The 16,191-nt window shown below is 39.8% G+C and overlaps 1 protein-coding gene across 2 annotated transcripts; it reads right to left on the reverse strand.

The window, feature by feature from the left end:
• SH3GLB1 (SH3 domain containing GRB2 like, endophilin B1) lies at positions 1–15,497 on the reverse strand. Of its 2 annotated transcripts, XM_042819661.1 has the most exons (11): positions 15,354–15,497; positions 12,024–12,165; positions 11,042–11,170; positions 9,292–9,425; positions 8,806–8,898; positions 7,268–7,354; positions 4,616–4,639; positions 3,078–3,167; positions 2,452–2,552; positions 1,429–1,660; positions 1–471 (listed from the first exon to the last, which is right to left on the reverse strand). In XM_042819661.1, exons 1-11 carry the CDS (start codon positions 15,423–15,425, stop codon positions 364–366), a joined length of 1,212 nt encoding a protein of 403 aa, XP_042675595.1. In that variant the 5' UTR covers positions 15,426–15,497; the 3' UTR covers positions 1–363. The 2 variants fall into 2 exon arrangements, with proteins under 2 accessions (XP_042675595.1, XP_042675594.1); XM_042819660.1 differs by lacking the exons at positions 4,616–4,639; positions 7,268–7,354 and having other exon boundaries at positions 15,354–15,495.
• Positions 15,498–16,191: the final 694 nt, after the last annotated feature.

The raw sequence follows: 16,191 nt of genomic DNA on the forward strand, positions 1-16,191 counted from the left end.
TCAGTTCACAATAAGTTTATTTTATATGAAGAAAAGCTTTGCCATTAATGAAAAACTTCAGTAGAAAACAGTATGTCCTGCTTTCAATCTAGATTACTCAAAAGTAGAAGCTTGTATTAGTGAAAACTTCAGTAGAAACAAATCTGTAGGAAACATTCTTGGCACATGAAGTAAAAGCTTCAAACATTAAGATTGAATAGAATATTCACCATGCAACCACACTGGCAGAGAAGCCAGTTTGTAATGGCTGGTATTTGTCCCTCAAGAAAGAAACATGGAAGACACTTAAACCTGCTTATATAACGTTAATTGTATATAAATACGGTGCCACCATAACTGACAGTCTTTACTCAGGGCAGCAATTCAGTTTAACAGTTCTAAGTAAGTAATAGGCACTTTGCCTTTCTGATTTCCCCTTTCACCCATCAGCCAATCTGAATCCATGCCAGGGATGCTGTAAACTGTTATCACCTAAAAAAAAACAAATAAAAAAAACATAAATACATTATAATAATCTTGTCAGTGCCTGGAAAACAAATTAGAAGTCTACTTCCTTGTAATTTACAAGGTCTTAGAATCAAAACAAACCAAGTTAAATAAAGCATCCATGGAACATAATCTAATGCTCATTATTTTTTCATTGGTCCATGGAAAAGTAAATATGGCAAAATATTTAAAATATCTCATGCTTTGTCTAGGTCTTTTTTTTTTATTATACTAGTTACTATTTTTTTTGTTTTGTTTTGTTTGTTTTTGTTTTTTTTTTTTGTTTGGATCTTCAAGTATATGATAGAAAAAGAGATGGTGTTGATGGGCTGCATCTTAAAAGACAATCTTAAGCCACAGCTTCCATCTAAATCACAGCCTAAATGAAAATAAAGTCATACAGAAATATTTAAAAGATGCACATTTTTAAGAAACCTGAATTCTTTGGTGTATGTTACACAGTAACATTACTGGGTGGAATACTGCTCCAGCACCCAGCTTCATTTTATACAACTTCACTTGCAAAGGATAGGCTTTCTAACTTTAAAGTATTAAGAGTTCAACTGAATCAAAAAGGAATAAGCACAGCACTGCTGCCACTGCCAAAACAGAAGTGGTTGTGCTTTCATTTTCTTATCAAACTGCAACACTTCATGTTTGAAAGACCAGTTGTACTGATAATAGTTTTGGAAGAATGGTAGAAGGAAGATAGTATAATTGTACCTTGATTGTCCAGTAAATGTTCTTGCAAGCTAAGCAGGCATAACAAATATCAACTCTCATCATTACAGTATACAAGTAAAGATGCTGACTTCTCAGAGCTCTATTAAGACTTAATTAATAGATGTGCTACGCTGAGAGATCTACGTAGTTCATCTTAACTGGCCAGTCACAACTATTCAGAGTTTACACTTAAATTATCAAAGTACTTCAAAAACTTACCTCATCTGCAAGCAATGATAACTCGCTGCTATTTGCAGCATCGTAGTCATACAGAACTCTAGCTTTCCTGCTGCCACTTGACGATTTCAGTTCACTGATGCCTGAAGTAACTACAGAATTGCTTACTGAAGGCAATGAAGCAGAAGCTGAGACCAAGACTGAGGGAGTAGAAACGCTTTGCACAGGAGCTGAAGAAGACTGATTATTGTTAGAGAGAAAAGTAGACGGAAAGCTGTGGGGAAAACAAAACAAAGATCTCTGGTTGAATCAGTTCCACATGGAAAGTCATTTGCCTCCATGCTTAAATTAGAATTTTTGCATTTAGACATCAGTAAACAGCAAAGACTGAGTAGTATTGATACTTGTGCAAACCTACATAATGATATTTGTGTGCTACCAATTTTTGAAGTTGTATGATTTTTTCAATGTAATGTAGCTTTAAAGATGTAGCGTTAATAAACAAACAGTTTCAAAGACTTTTTGTGAGTCTTTAAGCTATCTATTTAAACAAACTGAGAATCACATGGAGACCAAGCACCACAGGAAGCAGCAAGTCAGAAAAAGGACAAAAACACATCTGTTTCTACTTCCTCTTCTTGGAAAACAAAAGCAGAGGCAGTTATTTAGTACAGCCGCTACAGTAAATTTTAATAGTTAAGGAAACCTTCCAGTTTACCTCACTATTAAATGAAGACAACTCTTCAGTGCCTGTGCTCATCTAAATAACAAGTCTGCAACTGCCCTAAGATACCAACAAGTAGAGAAGAATTTGAATAGGAAAACCTGTATGAAAAGGAAGCATGTAGACCTTCCTACATCACCCCAGTCACAAAGGCTTACAAACGTGAAATTCACGTCAGACTGTTTCTTCCCTAACTTCAAAAATGTTGAAACCTCAGAACAGTAAAACTAGGTATTTTCTTAGAACAGCACACCCCTGTTTTTATCATTGCTTTATCAGCGTTAGGCCTTCCTACCACTGATAAACACTTCAGAGAAGAATGTTTTAAACAGTGTTACTACCTTCCCAGTTGCTTCTGGAGATCCAACATATACTTGTAACATTGTGCATAATACGTCATCTGAGCTTCAACAAAGTCATTCAGACAGCGGAGATGATGTGCCTGCCAAGTAGTAAATATTTAAGTTTTAGCTTGCAAAAACTTCACACTGCATTACAAACACTGGCCTATTAAGCAGGTTGGTAAGGCTAACATCAGTACATAACTATTCATCCCACATAAGCACTATGCCTGGATTTACCAGGTAAATAGAATTAAGTGCCCCAAATCAATGTATGTGAGCATCAAAAGTAACTGCAGTACAAGAATCTTGCATTTATCTATACTGTTTCCACAACAGATTATTTTAGCACATTTTTGTGATTTCAATAATCAGTTGATCAGATAAATTGAAAATTATGTTGAATGGTAACAATGAAAACACCAGAGATCAAGGTTAACGGGGAAACAAAGTTAATTCAATGGGCACTAAAGAACAGTCAAAAAAATAAATCTTCCAACAGATACGTTTAAGACATTACATGAAAGCAAGTAGCCTGAAGTTCCCACATAGATTACTGCAGCTTTTTGTTTGTCTTTAGGAACTGCCCTGATTTTAACTAATTTCTCCCCCTTCTGGATACTCACATGTGTGCTGCTGATACCTTCCAGGAGAAGTCTGGTAATCTCTGCTTGACGGTCAAATTCACTTTGAGTAATTCGTACTTCCTGTTCAGACTAGAAACAAATATGCATGTTAGATATTTGTACTGTGCAATATTGCACCTTTGGACTGTGACAGTCCCATTTTACTCAGTGCCAGTCATTCAAACACATTTAACACCATTTCATTGTTTGAATCCTGTGCTTTTCTCTACAGATCTTTTCTACACAAGAATAATTGTTTTTTTGGGGGGTTCAGAAATGCTGGAGTCCTATCTACAGAACAAGCAGCTTTATCATTAGACACTTAACACATAGATAAAATGTATACAAAAGAAATATCTTTCTGCCAGCATTATTAACCCTCCTCTCTCAGTAACAAAGCAAGCATTAAGTGGCATAACAGCGTTTGTACCACAGACTCTCCTACCACAGCAGTGGAGTGAAGGACAACTTATTCCCCCTTGTATTTCAAGTTCACAAGGCTCTGCTCATATGCTTGATGTTATTTTCATTGGACAATGCAGGAATGAATCAGCAAGCTCAAATACAAATCAAAAAGCTCAAAATACATACTTCCCTGTGGTCCTTAGATGTAGTCAGATTTTATTTTTACATGCATTAGAAGCATTCACTGAGTACCTCCCACTGAAGGACACTCAAAATAATTACTTGGTCCTCAAATTCAGAAAGTAAACTTGGTTCCTGAATGTTAACATTCAGAAATCCATGATCTCCCAAAATGCCACAGAAGATTATGTGAACATTTAGAAATACTGTGTAATGCAGTAATAGAGGGATAACACTTTCCAAGAGCAGAGGAAATATAAAACAGCATTAGGAAAGTGATTTTAAGACAGACTAAATAAAGCAGTGAGTGAATATATTCATACGATCCAATACAGCAAGGCCTCCTTGTTTCCTCTCCAGTCCTAGAGATAAGCACCTCTAAATGTTCGAAATCACTCTATAGCCTCAGTGTGTTGAGCAAAAAGCCTCCTCTCTTTCCAATAAACTACATCAGACATCACAGAAAACTCCTTGCAAAACTCATGTACCTAGCATAAAGGTGTCTTTCAGAACAGGCTAGATTACTGGATCTCTACCTTCCCGAAAATTTTGAAGGAAGCTCATTAGGAAGTTTTCTTTTTTAAAAAAGAAAAAGAAAAAAAAAAACAAACCCAGCAAGTTAAAAGACAAGCCCTGTAGTTTTCATTTTTTCTTTTTGTATTGCATCTTGTCACATGACAGTCATATGATACTAAGTGATAGCCAGCCAAAATAGCTGACTATACAGTGAGCTTTGGGCTTTGTATCAGCACTGGAATTTGAAAGGCCCTGAAGGGACCCCGAGTGTTCTGAAGCAGCATGAGACACTATCAGTACTCAAGTCAGCAATATGCAATATCCTTTATTACATTATGTATCAGTACTCAAGTCAGCAATATGCAATATCCCTTATTACATTATATCAACACAAGTTATTGTTGCAGAATTCTGCAGTTTCTAAATTGTTTACTTACTTTTGTCACTTCCTCAGCCCATATCTAGTCAGCATTAAAAGAGCAGAGAAAAAACATGCAAACTTAGACTGGTGTTACTTTATTAGAAGATGCAACTTAACTTTGCCTTTTAACTATTTCCTTGTTTCAAAACTTCAGAGATTTAAGAAATTCTATGAATAAATCACTTGCTTAAAGCTCTCCATATACAGTGGAGTAAGGACAAAACTACGTCAATGAAATAAATCCCTAAGTTCACACATGGGAAAGAATGACATGTAGAACTGTTCTGCTTCAAATAGATTCTTGTAAGATATTACCACAAGCTAAAATTTAAGATTAGGAAGTGATACAAATCAAACTGAGTTACTTTATGGGTGAAGTTAGGTAATGTTCACATGTTAGAAACTGGAAGCTATGGAAAGCTATTCTCATTTTAAAGACTCACATTAAAGACTGAGAAAGACAAATTAATGATTTCTCTTGCTATGTCCATTGTCTTTTCTTTTATTTCACAAAAATTTTCATTGAAATTAAATTACTCTCAAATTGAGAATTAAAAGTAGGAGCACATAGCACAGCAAAGTCATAGAACCAGAGTGAATTTACTCTAGAACTTAATTACTTCAGCTTGCTGCCCCAATTTTCTCTTGCAATGCAATTCTCCTTTAACCTTCACATTTCCACAGTTGAAGGAAGATGACACAATCAGGACTTTTGTAAGAAGAAGCATGCATAAAGGTCACAGAAGCTAGCTGAAACAACCTCATTCACCCTTTTATCTGACCACAACTGAGAAACATACATACTTACTGCAATGAGACCCACTGTGCTATACAGATCCAGATCAAATCATGACAACCCAAACAGCATGGTTTATGTCACAGAATCACAGAATAACCCAGGTTGGAAAAGACCTTAAAGATCATCAAGTCCACCTGCAACCTCACAATACTACCTAACTCTAACAACCCTCTGCTAAATCATCTCCCCGAACACCACATCCAAACGGTTGTTAAACACATCCAGGGATGGTGACTCAACCACCTCCCTGGGGAGCCCATTCCAGTTTAAGAACCCTTTCTGTAAAGAAGTTTTTCCTGATATCCAAGCTATTCCTCCCCTGGCGTAACTTGAGGCCATTTCCACTCATCCTGTCACCAGTGAGAAGAGACCAGCCCCGCTCTCGGTGTAAGCACCTTTCAGATATTTGAAGAGAACAATAAGGTCTCCCCTCAGCCTCCTCTTCCCCAGACTAAACAGCCCCAGCTCCTTCAGTCACTCCTCATAGGACATGTTCTCCAAGCCCTTCACAAACCTTGTTGCCCTTCTTTGGACCTCAGTGTCCTTTCTGTATTGAGGTGCCCAAAACTGAACACAGTGCTCAAGGTGAGTTTCACTAGTGCAGAGTACAGGGGCAGGATGACTTCCTCAGTCCTGATCACCACACCATTCCTGATATAAGCCAGGATGCCATTGGCCTTCTTGGCCACCTGGGCACACTGCTGGCTCATATTCAGCTGTCTGTCCATCAGTACACCAAGGTCCCTTCCCATCAGGCAGCTTTCCAGCCACTCCTCCCCAAGCCTGTCAGGTTTCCTGGGGTTGTTATGATCAAAACACAGGATCTGACACATGGCCCCATTGAAACTCTACAGTTTACTTTGGCCCATTGATCCAATCTATGCAGGTCTCACTGCTGTGCCTTTCTACCCTCTGGCAGATCAACACTGCCTCCCAGCTTGGTGTAATTTCCAAACTTACTGAGGTTGCACTCAATCCCCTCATCAAGGTCACTGATAAAGATACTGAACAGGTGTGGCCCCAGTACTGAGCCCTGGTGGACACTGCTCATGATAGGCTGCCAACTGGATTTAACTCCACTGACCACAACTCCAGCCTGTGTTTCACCCAGCAGAGCATATGGCCAATTACATCAAACAAAAAGTAACCCCTATTCCATTTAGCACAACAATGATGCTAGAACAGCTGCACTAATGAGTCCCTACCACAGCTTTGGGATAAGCCATATTCTGAGTTAAGCCCTTCATTCGTGATTTTAATCCATTTCAACTGTTTGTAAAACACGTCTTGAAGAAAACAAATAGTTTCCACATATTTCTAGCTGTTTTACATTACTTTCTCCCATCCACATAAAAACAATAGGAAAACAATAATTCCTTTCCCTTCAACAGATGAACTTCGACAAGGAATAAAAATTGAATTCCTTTGCAGGCTAAATTTACAATGAATTCATGTGAGCATGAATTTAATACTGTATACTTCCAGATAGGTGATGAAATCACCACCCGATGCTGTGCTGCTGTGAGTGTATTGAGTACACTTTTCATATGCAATGTGAGATACATATCCATTTGGAACGGAAATCATAGTATCACTAAGGTTGAAAAAGACCTCTAAGATCATCTAGACCAACCATCAGCCCATCACCACCACGCCCACTAACCCACATCCCTCAGGATCACATCTGCACTTTTTTTTTTTTTAACAGCTCCAGGGATGAGAACTCCACCACTTCCCTGGGCAGCCTGCTCCAGTACTCCTTTGGAAAAGAATTTTTTCTTAATATCAAACCTGAAGCAAGGCCAAATTGAAAGGATAGCAAGAGGAACCAATTGACAGAAAATGAATGAACACAGGAGGCCAACAAACCTTCAGCCATTTTACATGCAGCAAGTTGAGCACGTAAGAGACATTTACCATAATGTTATTCTCTTCAGGCTGAGAAGTGTTTAGTTGCTTAAGAGCATAGATAAAAGACAAAAGCAAGTTACAACACTGAATACAGCAGGTGAACAGTTTGTTGGCACAAATCCTACAAGTTTAAGCTACACAAGATTGTGAACTGATCATAGAAATCTGAACAGTTTTATTCAGCTCTTTTAAATACTGATCTAAGCTAGTTCAGTTGAAAATAATACTTTTACAGCAAGAAAAAAAAGTATTCAATTGTAGGTCCTAATTTAATCACCTTGCTCCATCCTGTTAAGTAAGGTGGTGAAACAAATTTGATTCAATACTTTTTCCTATATTATCAGTTCAGCACTGTTTGCCAGACATCTTCCTTCATAAACAGAACGAGTTAGCAGAAGGTGAACAATTTGCATAACAACTACATCCATATTAGTCTCCATTTCTGTACTGCAGGATAAAAATTGAGATTTTTTCTTTTTTTAAAAACTTCTCCAGGAATCCTAAAATTCAATTCTTTTTAGACATGCTTACTGCTATTAAAACATATGTAAAGTTCAAGTGCAGGCAAGATAGTGATGCAAGAAACCTGGAGTTTCATGTTCTACCATAATAAAGTAATTTGCAAGTAGAACTGAATTACATGTTATTGGGATATTTAAGACCAGTCAAGTAGTAGCAGCAGTAGCAACTACCAATAGCTTCATCCAAGCACATGACTCTGGATGATTATACCACAGATGAACTAACAAACCTGAGTACAGAACGTTCCTTTTACTATTAAACTCAATTCCTTCAAGAAAAGTTTCCCTATTGTACACATATTTTAAAAGTACAGTATATACTTACTGCCATAACACAATAAATTAACAACACTTCTCCACACTTTGCTGGTAATGTTACAAATTAAGAAAGCGTGACAAGTAGAAAAATAACTTTCTTTGCATTAGAATAACATGATACAGGAAGAAATGCATGCATTGACCTGAAAGATATATCAACAGTTTAAATTCACAGGAACAGCAGACATGAGGTAGAAGACTGACAGACAGGCAAAACTGTCAGGGAGATAAAGGGTCTTTTTGTTTGCTTGGTTGTTTTTGTTTGACTTTTTTTGTTGCTTTTTTTTCCAAATAAAATAAAATAAAATAAAATAAAATAAAAAGAGAGAGAGAAAGGGATCACCACCCCAAGGATATGAGGTGCTTTATCTGTCAAGCTCAGCCTCATAGATAACAATTCTGATATCTTTTAAGACAATGATCCATTCAGAAACACCAGCAAAAGTCAGAATCCTGCTCCTACCTCTTCATCTTGCATAGTACGCGCATTCTCCCTACATACTGAAACTGCCTCTATTTCTTCAACATCTGTGTGCATAACCCTTACTACACTAAACATGAAATCTCCCAGGATAGCAGCGAGGAAACAATCAGACCTATGAATACATAAGTATAACAAGTCTGAAAGTTACAGACAATTTTAAAAACATTACTTACTGCAGCTCGAGCTTCAGCAACTTTTGCCTTCTTCAATCTGGTTTTTGCAGCATCCAAATCCAGTCTTTTATTCTGTAATAGTTTGCGTTCTTTCTGAAAGCCATGTAGGTTAGCTCATGAGAAAACATACAATTCAAAAGCAAAATCCTGTCTATTTTGTTTTCCTGCCTCCTCTCCTCATGATCATATATAAAACACGTTCTTCAGTTGAACAAAGAAGCAGAACTAGTTCCTAATTACCCTCACACATTTTACACTTCAGATACATAGCTTTAATATTTAATATAATTTAATGTAGTTTAAGAAAAGGTAAGATTACAGAATTATTTTGAACGGTCAAAAGGAAAAAGGATACGTTAAGGTTACAAATTCATCTGACCTTTTCCAAATCAGTTTCCAAAAGCAATACTGCTCAGCTTTCTACAATTCCAGAGATCTGCTTTTTCAATTATTTTGAAATGCTGAGGAATGCACACTTCAACTTACAGTAATAGTTTTATAGTCTCCTTCGATAAAGTTTCTTAGGGGAGTGAGAAAGTTTATAGCTGACGTTTGAATTAGTTCTCTGTCTGCTGTTCCAATTTGTTTTTGTGTTTCTCCACATTTAATGAGCGCATTTCCTGAAAATGAGAAAATATGATGATTTCATAGCAATTTAGACAGGTAGCTGTCAAGACAAGTTACTACAGGCACATGAGTCAAGACCAACAGTTTGAAAGATAATCCAATGCCACAGCAGGGACTTCCAAAATATATTATTAACTAATAAAACTAATTCTTGTTTCATATCAAAAAATCACAGGTGAAGGCCAGATTTCAATGAGTAGAGATACAGCAATGTAGAAGTTGCAATAACTACAGCAACTTGGTTGTCCACACCTATTTTAGACCTGGATACTGTACCTACTTACATCAATTTAAACAACCTCCTCCCTTTATATAATATTTTTAAGGAATTAGTCACGAGTACTCAGGAGCAAGGAAAAGTCCACTTAGCTACTGGAAAATACTTCCTCCACCTTTATCCCTAAGATCAACACCAGTTCCTAAACATGCACGTAGGTTTTGTCTACTGACTGAACAATACTTGGAAATGTGGTTACAGGTTAGGCATTGAAGCCCGGGTTAGTGCATCAAGAATGCACAGTGCTCATTAATATGTTTCAACAAACACACAAGGCTGAATTAGAAAAGGCACTCACCAGGTCTACAGACAAATCAATTTCATGACACCACAAAATGCAAGTCTATCTATATGCTAAAAGTTCCTGCAACTCCCCCGAACTACAGATGTTACAGCAACTGCAACACAAAGGACCGTGTGCCTGTAAGCAAAAATCTATGCAATGTTAAAGAATTTTGAAGCTCATGATCAGAAAGGGGTCACAGATAAAAGCATAAAAACATACCGAAAGTAAAAAGTATAAAGCCTGCCATTATCAATTTTGTATCCTTATATCTTCTACAAAACATTTTTCTAAATACTCTTTCCCTCCTTTCCGAAGGAACCCCATTGTTTCCAGATACAAATCATTCTTCCTAGAACAGATTTCCCCTCCAACTGCAATTTTAAAGAAAGTTACTAAGGACAGCTAGCTGCTCAACTTTCATAGAGGACTTAAACACACACACGTTTTTCAGTAAGTAAGATTAAATTAACAGCTACATCTATTTTCAGCAACTTCCAGGGTCGTAGAGAACACTAACATCAGATCTTTTAACTGAACACAGCGTGAAAACATTATACCCCACCACTTAGTTCTCTTGTCAGTTACAGAAGTCTGCTGGAGAACAAAGCTTAGATCATGCTCAACAGTCACCTATACAAACATTTTGCCATATGCATACACACATAAAATGAAAAGCAGGAATACTGTGAAGTCAGAGGAGGTTCTCAGTAAAGAATTTAATTGTAGATAACATTAAGTGTCGTCAGATGTGCTGTCTTTATGTCTAACCAGGAAATTAGATTCCAGAACTATGATTCCAGAAAGTCATCCTTCCACAAAGACGGGCAGTATTCCAACGTTAAGTTCTGGTTTTTTTTTATTAGAAGAGAAACCTCATCATTGAACTCCTAACACACAAAGTTACAGAGCAAGTCACCTCAAACTGATTAAAAAAAAAGAGTCTTTGAAGTGTTTTGCCTAAAAAGAGACAAATAGCACATTTTTCCCCCCCAGTGTAAAAGCATATGTGCATTTTTTCTCCCCCTGCATTCATTGCTTTCACTTACCGTATGCTGTTCCTGGGCCAAATTCGTTACCAGCATCAATCATATACTGGCCTAACAACTCTGGATTATTCATACGACTTGGTGCTTTCCGGTCCAGTTTCTCATAGAAAAATTCTTCTATCCTAGCATCTGAAAAACACAAGCATTTCAAAGAACTGTCACTCAAAACACAGCTTACAAATAGAAAAGGAATAAAACAATTTTAAATTCCAGACATACAAGCTCAACATTAAGTGAACACAGTTAGGATGAAGATGCTGTTCTTCAAAGCTATCTGTATTTTATATGTCATGCTTATTTCAAATATTCCTTACAGCTGTCTTCCAAAGTGAAAAATTAAACTTTTAACCTTCCTTATACAATGGGGCTTTCGAAAGTTTAGCTCTAAGTCTTCATCCTAAGAGCCTCATAGTGCACTTCGGAAAAACAAATAAAAGTTACCATTTCTAGCTTATAGAAAGCTACAAATCTGGGAGCATTAAACATTCAGTGTCTAGGAAAAGCAATTATTCAGTAAAGAAATAGTAAGAGACAAACATTTCAGCTCATCTTGCCAGCTTCAGAATGACTTGCATTGCACAGGAAATTTAGCATAATGAAATAGATTAACAGAGTTCCTCAAGCCACTGAATCTACAAGTAAAATTTTAGAGTTCTTACAGCCACCAAGGATTTCTGGAATTAGAGCTAGAAATTCAACTAAATAGGAAACAACTCCAAAAGCAATCAAGAGTATGGAACCAATGCTGCAATTTAATTATGTTCATTTACATATTTCTGCACTTGAAGGCTCACAGATCTGAAAGCAAGCAAATGGAACAGTGCCTCTGATACCCAATGGCTCTTCAAAATGTTCAAAATCCTTCAACATTGAAAACTGCTGAATTTAGTTATAGTTTAGGCAATACCTATACCACTAACAGTTACACTGGCAAGCCTATTAATTCAAATGTTGCAAACAAAAAAACTGAATAACTCCTTACTTGGATTTGGCTGCAACAACACTTCTGTTTGCTTCATTATTTTCTCCGTCCACTGCTTAGTGCACTCTGCTTTGCTGAGAAGGTTCTCCAGGTGAGCATCCAGTTCAGTCTTCTCTGCTTGACCAAGCTTTTCTTCTGTGAACTGTAGTTAGTCAGACAGGTTGGAAATACTCAGTTCATAAAACTAGTTTCCAAGTGCAAGTCCAGGATGGCAACTGCTCACTCATATTACTTTCACACAAAGTTATCCAGACATCATTAAGAAAACCGAAGGTTAAATCTGTAAGTTCAACAACCCACCCTCACTACCAGCAAAAAAGGGGAGAAGGGTATTAATCACATCAAGACCAGGATGATTTACAACATTTTGAAGAAATCCTCTGCTCTACCTGCTCTTCTTGCTACCTGGAGCTCTCGCTTGAAGCATTTTGTGCAATTTTGCATCGTGCCCCTGGGAACACGAGTCTGAAGGAAAGAGTCCAGAGGTAACAAAGCAACTGAAAGATTACTTCAGCCTTGCACGTTTTGTAATTAAGGTTGTCCCTTCACCCCTAGGGAAAACTGCAGATATGACAGATTCTTACAGCGGCTTCCTTTAACGTATTTAAAGAATGTTGTCCTGTCTGTAGCAAACAGGACAAAAAACAGTGGGCTCCAACTTCAACATGATGATTTAAATTAGAACTAGATATCAGACACTCTATATTGCTCTTAAAGCAAGGATTAAAAGCTAAAATAGGCCATCCTGGGAAGATTTGGAATATATGTTTGGGGGAAGGAGGGACTGCATTTTAGAATAGGACAGATCCATGCTTCAGGATCTGTTTAGATACAGCTGATCCTGTTAAGCTTTACAGGAACAGTAAGCTGACCTCTTAAATTCTTCTCCAAGCAGTTTTCTTTGACAGTGAAACACAATGTAACTCTAATTAGCTAAATAAATAGAGAAGACTATTAATTTCACTTGATATTAAATTCATGCCAATGCTTATTAATCCATAACCAGTTTCAACCTCATTCCCAGGTCTCCAGGAAAGACAGAAGATGAGTGTTTTCTGTCAGGAAACGGAACAAAGCTGGAGCTAAGGGTTTGGCCTGCCTCTCTTCAGAGCACTGGTTCGTCAGGATGACCTCATCCCTTCACAGCCTGTTCAAAGTCAGGCATATTCAGAAGAACTTAGTTAAGAACTACATCCTTAATGAGCTTACCGATCAAGAATGTAAGAGCAACAAAGCATTCTAACTATCAAAATTCATTCTTAACAAGCTCCTCGTTGAAATACTTAAACTTACAATAGAAAGCAAGAATACAATGCAAATAAAACTGATTGCCCAAGTTTAATTTCCACATAGAACAAAAACAACTTTGATAGCACACACATCTGAAGGCTAGATAAATACTGCAGTTATTTGAGGCTCTACTAAGAAAGAAAGGCACCTTTGCAAGAAAGTTCAATTGCAGTATAGGGAGGCACAGAATGTATTGATGGACCTGCTACTGCTATTTCTTAAAAGGCTCTTTAAAACAGTACTACGTACTGCAAGTAGCTCTCAAAAGCTTCTTAAGATTCATTAACATACAATAAAAATGGCTTTGATTTTTGCCTAATTACATAAAATTGTATTCGTTTATGAAATGACCTTTCTAATTAGTATTTCCAGATCTCTTCTTCATAGTGTGGAGACTGCTTAGCCCATGTCACACTTCATGTACCCATTTAGAAGAAAAAAGATTAAAAATATAGAGCAGCATGGCAAATAACAGTTTGATAGAAGTATGGTTTCCAGCATCAATAAAATGCATCAGTGCTGCCCCTCTGATTTCCCACCTGTTTCCACAGGTTGCTTGAACGTGACCAGGTCACAATGGAGGAAATAGTACTGTTTTGTATACAGTGGCATACATACATATACAACAACTCTCCTCCATAAACATCTTATTTTAGGAGGAAGTGGCAGTCGGTAGAGCCGATTACTATTACTTCCACATTCCCCTTAGTTTCAGTTCAGATGAAGAAGCCTATCAATGGAGCTATTCAGATGTAAACCAGCAACGCAGAGCATACTGGAGTAAACCACACTTTATACCACCTTTAAACTACGATGGAAAGCCTCCATTACATTTAATACAATTAAGTATTTACATGTAGAAAGTCAAGATAAAAGAAAAAAGTCACAAGATCCTACCAGGGATCTTACAATGAAGAACTGCATCTCTTTTTTCTCCCCTTTGTCTTGCAAGAAAAGTAAAAGCTGGAGAGGAAGAGATGGCCTGGGAAACATGCAGCTCCAAAAGAAGTCAGGAAAAAAAAAAAAAAAAGTGTGTGGAAAGACCTCCAACATGTACAAAAGCCATAATTACTGCTTTAAGGTAATTTAAGCTTGAGCAGCAATGTTTTCTGATGAGTTTGCATCTTCAGTGCTCTGCTGTACCACTGATCGCTGGCTCTGCTTGAATATTTAGATACAGGCCAACAGTCCGCCTGATCTGAGCACACAGCCACTTTAATCACGTTCCAAACCTGACTCAAGGAAAGAGCAGGAGAAATTACTGTGAATTACTGTGCTCAGTTTGGATATCCACCTCCCTACAGGAAATCTGTTCAGGTTTGATTATGTAAAGAAAGAGGATTACAGCTCAAGACAACAGCGAAGGAACAGAAGCCAGTTATAGTGCCCTTAGCATAAAGAAAGGAGAAGACAGACCGAGAAACAACGGGCTATCGAACGAGCCTAAAAGCGACAGCGAAGCTAAACGAAAATTAAAGCAGACAGATGCTCGCACGTGTCACGTCAGAGCTCAAGTTTCACCGAACGGCCAGCAGGATGCATTCAGAGCAGCCAGTGAAGACACCGGCTTACTCCACGGCAGTCACACCTTTGTTCTGCTCCAGCCCCATCTCCCCCAGCTGCCGCTGCCCAGCCCGGCCGCCCCCTCCCCTCCCCTCCCCTCGGCCTACGCTGACCTTGCGCTGCCCCGCCCGCCGAGCCCGGCTGTTGTGCAACGGGCCGCGGAAAAATGCCCGTATCCAGACAGACAGACAGACAGACGACCGCGCGCAGCGGGGCGCGGGGTCACGGAGCAGCCCGAGGCGCGGCGCACCGCTGGCCCCCAAGCAGCGCGGCCGGGCCCGGCACTCCCGCGGCACGCCCAGCCGTCGGCCCGGCCCGGAACCGCGATCCCCGGCCAACGCCCCGCGCCGGGCCGACGGACGGCGGCCCTAAGGACCGGCCCTAAGGACCGGCCCGTGGCCTCGCCCGCTTCCCAACAGCCGGGGCCGCCGCGATGAAGCTCGGTCAGAGCGCGCGCCCCCTCGGGAGCGGCCGTACCTGCACGGCGCGGCTGAGAAAAGTGCCCGCGTCGGCCGCCAGCTTCTTCATGTTAAAGTCCATGATATTCATCCTCGGCGGGGGCGGCGGGGCGCTGACTCAGCCCGGACACCCGCAGCGGCGGCCGCCGCTCCGGCCCGTCCCTGTGGGGATCCGCCGGGGGGCGGTACCGGGGCCCGACGCAGCCACCGATTGGCCGCGGCCGCGGCGTCAGGCGCAGGGCCCGGATCGGCTGCCGAAGTGACGGCGGCGATCGCCTCGCGCCGCCGAGGGAGGGGCCAGGCCAGGTCGGGCCGCTGCGCGCGGCGCTTCCCGCCGTGAGGGCGGGGGTGCGCGCCTGAGGGAGAGCTGCGGGCCGGTACCGTGCTGTGTGTGCTTCGGGAGTTGCTGCTGCCCGCTCGTTCTGTTTCTTGAACCCTAGGCTTTGTAAATCAAATCGTTCTCGCCTTCATGAAAAAAGTGAGGCGCGTAGAGCGTGGCGATGGGAAGTGGTCCAGAACTTGTGAGCAGCCGATCAGAATGCGCTGCTAGTTGAACAGTCTAGTTTGGATAACCGCGTACAGACAGCTGCAAGAAGCACTGCGTGCCACGGGACAGTTCGAAGTACCTTCGGTACCGTAGCGTAGTGTCGGTGAGCAAGCAACTAGTCTCTAGTTTTAAGGATTTTTCATTAAACTATTTATTTCAACGTCCCTCATCATGGTTTTTGAGTGCCCCAGAAGGGAGAGCTTTGACGTGGGCTGTTAGGAAGCAGCTTTACAGTGTGTTGTCTTGTAGCGATGAGTTAATATTGCCAACTTGAAAGCAGTCCTGGTCACTCAGTCAGGTAACTGACCAC

The sequence above is a fragment of the Centrocercus urophasianus genome, unplaced genomic scaffold (assembly GCF_019232065.1).
Source record: "Centrocercus urophasianus isolate 14NV4802_14NV808 unplaced genomic scaffold, USGS_Curo_1.0 seq_18, whole genome shotgun sequence".
NCBI classification, from domain to species: Eukaryota; Metazoa; Chordata; class Aves; order Galliformes; family Phasianidae; genus Centrocercus; species Centrocercus urophasianus.